The sequence below is a fragment of the Hyla sarda genome, chromosome 2, assembly GCF_029499605.1.
Source record: "Hyla sarda isolate aHylSar1 chromosome 2, aHylSar1.hap1, whole genome shotgun sequence".
In the NCBI taxonomy this organism is placed as follows: domain Eukaryota; kingdom Metazoa; phylum Chordata; class Amphibia; order Anura; family Hylidae; genus Hyla; species Hyla sarda.
Window position 1 is genome coordinate 145,130,357 of NC_079190.1, and position 9,710 is coordinate 145,140,066.

Sequence of the window (9,710 nt, forward strand, 5' to 3'; positions counted from 1 at the left end):
CAAACACCTGTGGGGTGTTAAGGCTCACTGGACCCCTTGTTACGTGCCTTGAGGGGCGTAGTTTCCAAAATAGTATGCCATGTGGGTGTTTTTTTTTTTAATATTATTTTTTTTTTGCTGTTCTGGCACATAGGGGCTTCCTAAATGTGACATGCCCCTTAAAAACCATTTCAGAAAAATTCACTCTCCAAAATCCCATTGTTGCTCCTTTCCTTCTGTGCCCTCTACTGCGCCCTCCGAACACTTGACATACACATATGAGGTATTTCCTTACTCAAGAGAAATTGGGTTACAAATTTTGGGGGGCTTTTTCTCCTATTACCCCTTGTAAAAAATAAAAAACTGGGTCTACAAGAACATGCGAGTGTAAAAAATGAAGATTTTGAATTTTCTCCTTCACATTGCTGCTATTCCTGTAAAACACCTAAAGGGTTAATAAACTTTCTGAATGTCATTTTGAATACTTTGAGGAGTGCAGTTTTTATAATGGGGTAATTTATGGGGTATTTCTAATATGAAGGTCCTTCAAATCCACTTCAAAACTGAACTGGTCACTGAAAAATTTCGATTTAGAAAATTTTGTGAAAAATTGGAAAATTGCTGCTGAACTTTGAAGCCCTCTTATGTCTTCCAAAAGTAAAAACATGTCCACTTTATGATGCAAACATAAAGTAGACATATTGTATTTGTGAATCAATATAGCATTTATTTGGAATGTCTGTTTTCCTTACAAGCAGAGAGCTTCAAAGTTTGAAAAATGCTAAATTTTCTATTTTTTTTAATCAAATTTGGGAATTTTTCACCAAGAAATTATGCAAGTATCGACAAAAATTTACCACTAACGTAAAGTAGAATATGTCACGAAAAAACTTTCTCAGAATCAGAATGAAAGGTAAAAGCATCCCAGAGTTATTAATGCTTAAAGTGACAGTGGTCAGAATTGCAAAAAATGCGCCCGTCCCTAGGGTTATAATGGGCTCCGTCCCCAAGGAGTTAAAGGGGTACTCCCATGGAAAACTATTTTTTATTATTTTTTTTTTAAATCAACTGGTGCCAGAAAGTTAAACAGATTTGTAAATTAATCCTTCCAATACATTTTATGGGCTGTATACTACAGAGGAAATGCTTTTGTTTTTGGATTTCTCTGATGTCATGACCACAGTGCTCTCTGCGGACCTCTGCTGTCCATTTTAGGAACTTTCCAGAGCAGCATATGTTTGCTATGGGGATTTTCTCCTGCTCTGGACAGTTCCAAAAATGGACAGCAGAGGTCAGCAGAGAGCACTGTGGTCGTGACATCAGAGAAATCCAAAAAGAAAAGCATTTCTTCTGTAGTATATAGCCCCTAAAAAGTACTGGAAGGATTAAGATTTTTTTTTTTTATAGAAGTAATTTACAAATCTGTTTAACTTTCTGGCACCAGTTAATTAAAAAAAAAAAAAGTTTTCCACTGAAGTACCCCTTTAAGGAGAGATGTTTTGGGCTGGTGTAAGATTTATACTGCTCAAGTTGATAGCTGATGGTGCTTAATTCTGCTGTCACAAACCACAACAAGAAGTACATGACCTGGCACTGCTTAGATTCAAATGCACCCGAGGATTGTCCTGTTGGCATACGGGAAACGCACAGCCTGTTCTCCTTAAATGGTCACTCAATTTTTTGCTATTGCACTATTTCTAATATACTTTTTTTTTTTTTTTAATATACCGTATTTATCGGCGTATAACACGCACTTTTTAGGCTAAAATTTTTAGCCTAAAGTCTATGTGCGTGTTATACGCCGATACACCCCCAGGAGCCCTTCTCTCCCCCTGCCTTCCCTGGGGTCTAGAGCCCTGCTGCCGGCCCTTTTCTCCCCCTAGCTATCGGCGCCGCTGCCCGTTCTGTCCCCCTGACTATCGGTGCCGGCGCCCCACTGCCGGCGTCGATAGCCAGGGGGAGAGAAGGGGCAGCGGCACCCATTGCCAGCGCTGCTGCCCCGTTGCCTCCCCCCATCCCCGGTGGCATAATTACCTGGGTCGGATCCGCGCTGCTGCAGGCCTCCGGCGTGCGTCCCCTGCGTCGTTGCTATGCCGCGCCGTGCAGCGCATAGGAACGACGCAGGGGACGCACGCCAGAGGCCTGCAGCAGCGAGGACCCGACCCAGGTAATTATGCCACCGGGGATGGGGGGAGGCAACGGGGCAGCGGCGCCGGCAATGGGTGCCGCTGCCCCTTTTCTCCCCCTGGCTGTCAGGGGGACAGAACGATAGTCAGGGGGACAGAACGGGCAGTGGCGCCGATAGCTAGGGGGAGAGAAGGGCCGGCAGCAGGGCTCTAGACCCCAGGGAAGGCAGGGGGAGAGAAGCGGGCAGCGACGGCCTCTCTCCCCCTGCCTTTCCCTGGGGGTATATCGGGGTATACACGCGCACACACGCACCTTCATTTTACCATGGATATTTGGGTAAAAAACTTTTTTTACCCAAATATCCTTGGTAAAATGAGGGTGCGTGTTATAGGCCGGTGCGTGGTATACCCCGATAAATACGGTACTTTGTTAAAAAAAATGATGTTTTCTATGTTTTATTTGTGCTTAAAAAGCTCAAGAGCACATTTTCCCCATCTCATACACAGACTTTGGACCAAAGCCCAAACACAGAAAGTGTAGCCTGAAGTGCTGAGGGGGGTGTGTCCATCCTCATCCAATCATAGCTCCTCTCAGACTTAACTGCCATATGCTGTTGGTTGGACACCCCCCTCAGCACTCCAGGCTGCACTTCCTGTGTTTGGGCTTCGGTCCAAAGTCTGTGTATGAGATGGGGAAAATGTGCTCTTGAGCTTTTTTAAAGCACAAATAAAACATAGAAAACTTCATTTTTCTTAAAACAAAGTATTTTAGAAATATCTTTTATTTACCATAAGGAGTGCAATAGCAAAAATTAGTTTGAATGAGAGTTACCATTTAAGTGCTTATATGTGGTGCTTCTCAAGTAAGACACGGCAATACCATACATTCACATGGAGAGATTAGGTTGGAGCACTCGCCTCGGACACCAGTCTTGTAGTGATGTAACTTCTTTATTCACATAGCAGGTGAAATGTACAGCAGGGAGCTAGGAAGATGCTGTGTTTTGCCCATTTTGGATGATGGTTGGGATTGTATGTCTAATAAAACATTTTCGTCTAACCCTCTTTTTCTGGGGGTAAGTGAAAAATTGGGAACTGTCGTGTTGGGCAGGGGTGTTAGTGATATTCTACCAAATATAGAGATACTAGACATGTAGTTCTAGTATGTGCAAGTTCAATACAAATTTCTGTTTTTATTATTATACAATAACATTTTTATTATTTTTAAATTTTTTTAAAAATGTTTTAATAATTATTTCACATTTTTAGTTCACATTTTTTTTTACATATATTGTTTACACGTAGTATATTTTGTATATACGCACAGTTCACTTTATATGTATATCTATATCCATGAATACATTTTTTATGTATCCACATTATATCAAAATATTTACTAGACATACCAGTATCATTATACATTTTTATTCATCTACTACAAACAATTTTGTCATATACTTATAAGACAAGTTCGTCACTTTCATAATTTACAGCTATATGAAATAAGTGTGTGTATATGTATGTATATATATATATATATATATATATATATATATAACATAAATGCCATTTTATTCCAATATAAATCCTCTAATTGTAAGTCTTTTAAAGGTTCCCAACCATACACACTATAATATAACAATATTATTATATCTCTTACTCATATACAGTCCATTGCACACAATTTCATCCTATCCAGGTATTTATCTTATACCAAACATCCATCACATACATTTGCATTACTGCATTCCCTATTCTTTATGCATAGCATTCATTTAATTTCATCTATCACAATTGACTATGCTCAAAATAAATATACCAGTCTGTTCGAACTACACTATATATATATATATATATATATATATATTCCTCTTTTCACATTTTTCTTTCTATATTTTCCTTTCTACATTTTTCCATGCTTTTCTCTCTTTTTCCTATACAATAATGATGTGAATCTTATTTGAATTATACAGGTGAGGTATACCTTTAGGAGATCCAGCCCGGAGTTTACCTATCACCTATCTGACATCCTGTGGCACCAGTTAAAAAATGCCACAACTTTCCCGGGCATTTTATCCAGTCAACTACCTCTATCACTATTGAAAAAGGGGACGTGGTTCCCCGAAACGCGTCTAGACAACTTTGGTTATATTGGAGTACCCGTAATATAGGAATCATCGCCGCCTCATCCAGAAGCAGAGTGCGCGCTCCACCGACCTCACTCACACCGCTGGCCAGCAGAATTGGGAAAGCATGCCCTGAAGCGAGCACCCCTCGATATTACTATCGGTGCCAACCTTCTACCCCACTTGGGACTTCTGTTGCATATTTTCCCTGTGCCGTCAGGGTAAAGTGGGCTCTAAAGAGAATGACTCCAGCAGTGCAGTGCTCACCTGTCTGGCACCCAGCCCTAACCCCCACCCCACTCAAAGTCATTAACATAGTATCTCCAGGTCACGATGCAAGAAATGAGCCATAATACAGCCCTATATATTTAAATAAAAATGTTATAAGGGTCAGAAAAGGACAAAAAGTTACTTTTAAAATTAGCAGTAAAGTAGTAAAATAGTAATTTTTACTAAAAAGTGCACTGTGTAAAACGGAAGTTGCAAAATAGTTTTTGTCTTTTTTTTTTTTTTTTTTTTCCCCCTATAATTTTTTGTTTCATTGTAGATTTGGAGGTAAAATAAGTAATGTCATTACAAAGTAAAGCTGGTGGTGCAAAAAAAATGTACGTGAAAAATGAAAGCATTATGGCTATTTTAAAATCTAAAGGAATAAACTATGAAAAATCGCCACAAACTTGAGGGGTTAAAAGTCAAGAAGGAAAAAACAAAAAATGCAAAAATAAAAATTGGCTGTGTTTTCAAGGCTAAAATAGGCTGTGTCCGTAAAGGACAAGTCTCATGCCCAATCAGTACAGAGAAACTTATCCCGGGTAAGTTTTAGATCGCAGGGGCTCCAAGCCCTGTGACCCCCCCCCCCCCCCCCCCCCCCCGCGATCGTCTGTACGGAGCCCCATTCGACTAAGTTTCTTTGTACTGATCAGGCATGAGACGTCTTCTTCAACCCCTTGAGGACACATTTTTGTGTTTTTCTTGATTTTTTTCTCCTTGCCTTTTAATAGCCATAAGTCTTTAAATTTTCCACCTACAGAGCCATATGAGGGCTTGTTTTATGTGGGATCAATTGTACTTTGCAATGACATGACTCACTTTACCATAAATCTCCAGTCTCTGGCTGTGCTTCTCTTCCTTTCAGAAATCCTGATGTAGGCTGTAGTGTCACGCTGCTTCTCATCGCTGCAGCCAGTGATTGGACGAGGGTCAGTGTGTCATTTGGGGACCAGGCATCACGATTTCTGAGAGGTAGAGGAGCACAACCAGGGACCATAGCAGGACACCGGAGGCTTTTTTGGAGGAAAGTAAAAAAACATTTTTTATATACTGTTAAGTGGGCAAAGCTGTCAAAATCCCCCTCCTCCCGCTGGATAACCCCTTTACTTCTACCCACTGGTAAATGTACACTTAAGAGTCCTTTAGAGTGTATTCTTTTGTCTTTGTCTCCAGGCGTTTCGACCATCGTCCAAAATCTGATCCATATTGTCAAGCTCAATATACATTTTGCCCTACTGGGTATGCAGATGGATCTATCCCTCTTACGAAGAATGAAGATGTCATTGAGGTTTTCCGACTTCAAGCTCCTGTTTGGGAGTTTAAATATGGAGATCTTCTTGGACACTATGTACGTATGATTTTATTAACAATTTTTAACCTCCAGAGGACCTATGGCATAAATGTACATCATAACGCCCTAGGATTTAGCGCATTAAAACAAGCCCTCATATGGGTCTGTGGATGGAAACCTGGCTGCTCAGAGGTGATGCGGGCCATCAATCATGCTGAGGGGGCGTCTCTACGGCCAAAGCGCCAGGACTAGGTAAGTGCAGCTTCCTGCCCAGAGGACTACTTAAAGGGGTACTCCACATTTTTTTTTTTTTCCAAATCAACTGGTGCCGGAAAGTTAAAAAGATCCACAGGAAGTTCTTTTCTTTTTGAATTTCCTTTCTGCCTGACCACGGTGCTCTCTGCTGACATCTCTGTCCATTTTAGGAACTGTCCAGAGTAGGAGAAAATCCCCATAGAAAACCTATCGTGCTCTGGACAGTTCCTAAAATGGACAGAGGTGTCAGCAAAAAGCACTGTGGTCAGGCAGAAAGGAAACTCAAAAAGAAAAGAACTTCCTGTGGATCATAACAGCAGCTGATAAGTACTGAAAGGATTAAGATTTTTTAATAGAAGTAATTTACAAATCTGTTAAACTTTCTGGTACCAGTTGATTTAAAAAAAAAAAGTTTTTCAGTGGAGTACCCCTTTAAGGGATAGCGTGGGTAACTTGCAAACTTCATATCGTCACCATCCCTGGGAAAAAAACGTAACCCATGGATGGTGAGAATAAATATTTTACCACATATAACGCATTGCCAAGTGTTATTTATGGAAAAATCTTATGCTTGGTTCCCTTTAATTTATGAAAACCATATAGCCAATAATAGAATCAGAAAACTGTAGCAATTCCAGATAAAGCATGCACAATTTTGCTGCGCAGTGATTGGCCATGTGGCAAACTACTGCTGTCTGTAAGGTGATGGTGCCCATTGAAAATGGCCTCTCAAGTGATGCATTTGTTCCTAGAAGGGTGGGAAAGAAAACTGAAAAATTGAGGGGTAAAAAAAAACATTTTAGTTTTTTTCCATGGAAAATTGAAAGCAAAATGGAGTATTGAAATGTTCTTTTATAATGATAGGTATATTTTTAACCTGGTATTCAAAATATATAACACTTAGACCATCATGAAAGAAATTTTTTTAAAGCATTTCTTTTTTTTAAAGACCACTCCAGTGTTAAACTTCACAATGAAGCTTGTTGCATTTGTAGCAATAAATGTGCTGCCGCACACTAGCTGTTTTGCAGGAGATATATATATATATATATATATATATATCATTTTTATTTATTTTTTATTTTAGTTTTTTTTAATAGAACCCTTTTGGTGTACAAAAAGTATCTTTTAGGGAAAGAGAAATTGCACCATTGTTTTGTGCAATTTTACTTGCTTTTTACGCTGTTTATCATATGGTTGACATAATGGGACTCATTCTCACTTTTTATAGTGTGAAGGTTTACCATATTGCACCAAAGTTTTTAACCTAACCATGCCCACATTTCGGAGGGAAAAAAATTACAAAATTATAGGAAAAATGGGGAAACATTGGCGCATGCGGTTAATAAAAATAGTAAAAGGGGTGAATGTGGTGACTTTATTACAATATTTATCGGGGTATAACACACCCTCATTATTCCCAAAAAATTGGAGTAAAAAAGTTTTTTTTACCCAAATATCCTTGTTAAAGTAAGGGTGTGTGTAAATGTGTGTATACCCTGATAAATCTTCCTGACCATTGACGTCGCATTGAGGACATCACTCGTCAGTGCGCAGTGCACAGCAACAGTGCCGGACGCCGCCAGAGCCTGCAGGAGCGCGTTGACAGGTAAATATGAAAGCCAGGGATGGGAGGGACATGTGAATCGGGCGGCGGCGTGACTCTGGACCCGCAGAATCCACTGCAGTTACATGATTTAAAGCGGCCGCTTTAAATCATTGAACCGCAGTGGCTTCTGCGGGGCCAGAAAGAGTTTATTGGCGTAAAACACGCAGATAGACTTTTAGCTTAAATTTTTAGTTAAAAAAATGCGTGTTATACGCCCATAAATAAACGTGTATGAATTATTTTTATTTCAATATCAAGTTATTTTTCTTTAACACTTTTACAAAAAAAGTTTTAGAGAACAATGTTTTTCACTGAAAACTTTTTTTTCTTTTTTTCATATATAAAATGTATTGATATGTCTTTAATAATTACAACATTACTTTTTCAGTCCTACTAGGGCACTTTTTGGTTGCAATTGACTGTGGCATCTACGGGGTTAAGCAGCTGGGACTGGAGATGTTTTTGCCATTGCAGCAGATGTCAACTGTTTACTACAGTCAGCTCACTGCATAATTGTACCTTCAGGTGGGCAAAGGGGTCAGGGTAATATTAGATTGAGGGCTTAAAGGAGTACTCCGGCACGCACTTTTTTCATTTTATCCCGTTGGGCTGCAAAATAAAAGAAAACACACTTTCTCTTACCTGCCAACGAGCCGCCGGAGCTCCGGTACAGGTGTTCGGTCCCCGGGCTGTATTCTTCTTACTTCCTGTTAGCCCGGCACGTCACACGGAACTTCAGCCTATCACTGGCCGAGGCGGGACATCGCTGCGGCCGGTGATAGGCTGTAGCTCTGTGTGACGTGCCGGGCTAACAGGAAGTAAGAAGAATACCGCCCGGGGACCGAACACCTGTACTGGAGTGTACCGGAGCTCCAGGGGCTCGTTGGCAAGTAAGAGAAAGTGAGTTTTCTTTTATTTTGCAGCCCGGACGGGATAAAATGAAAAAAGTGCGCGCCGGACTACTCCTTTAATAGTGAGTAGCTGCCTTTTTAGTAGTTATATAAAGAAAAATGAGATTACAAACAATATTTCCTTTAACAAGTTGGTTCATAATTTAGGTGTTACTATATCACTATTTACTCTGATAAAATATATCTTTTTTTTTTTTTTTATATATATATATGTCAGAAAATAATGCATGATGCCATTGGCTTCCGGAGTACATTAACTGGAAAGAATTACACAGCAGAATGGTATGAGCTGTTTCAGCTGGGAAACTGCACATTCCCGCATCTAAGGCCTGGCATTTCAGAACCATTCTGGTGCAATCAGGGGGCAGCTTGTTTCTTTGAAGGAATAGATGATCAGCACTGGAAAAGTAATGGGACTTTAGTTCTAGTAGCAACAATATCAGGTAAGTTAAAAGAAAAGGTTTAGGGGTAATCTCAGAGGCAAACAGGAATGGCTTATTTATACTGTCAGTATTTTTAGAGACCTGTTTACAATAAGCAGATAATATACAAGGGGCCACCCAGTTTAGTGATTTACTAAAACTTGTAGAATGTGGGTTCAACTACCCAGGATCCAACAGGGATTTTATATATTATTTTGATTTTTTCCCACTTGATTGTCAAAGGGGAATTTATGGCAGGATTTCGCTTATAAGAAAGATTTTCTCAATGGAAAGTATTTACAGTATGTGCATTGTAGCATTAGTGTCCCCTTTCTAAATGTTTTTTTTCCTTCCACCATAACATTTAATATGTAGAATACATTTAGAACAAGACTTAAATGGGTATTCCAGTTTATTGGAACTTTTAAGCTATGTGGACCTGATGCCACATTATGTGTGTTGTATATGTACATGTATTACCAGTCTGTGATGGATCATCCTTTTTTTTTTAGATTTTCATGCCCCCATAAGTTCTGCATTATTCTGCTCTTGGAATTACTATCATCTAAAAGCCTTTCCTGGCTTCATGTGCAGCTCGAGACAACAGCTGATCACAGGGTGCTCGGCTTCTTCTCGTCTTCCCTGACAAGCCCCCTGATGACTCATATGCCCTAATTGTATGTCCCAATGTGCCTGTGTTGATACATCCCCGCTATCTGCA

The 9,710-nt window shown here is 39.8% G+C and overlaps 1 protein-coding gene across 1 annotated transcript in view; it reads left to right on the forward strand.

The window, feature by feature from the left end:
- CLN5 (CLN5 intracellular trafficking protein) overlaps positions 1–9,710 on the forward strand; it is a 32,988-nt gene that overhangs the window by 18,954 nt on the left and 4,324 nt on the right. Inside the window, exons 2-3 of the mRNA XM_056555538.1 lie at positions 5,675–5,849; positions 8,785–9,010. Of these exons, the coding sequence (XP_056411513.1) occupies positions 5,675–5,849; positions 8,785–9,010 (401 nt within the window). The remainder of the gene's footprint in view (positions 1–5,674; positions 5,850–8,784; positions 9,011–9,710) is intronic.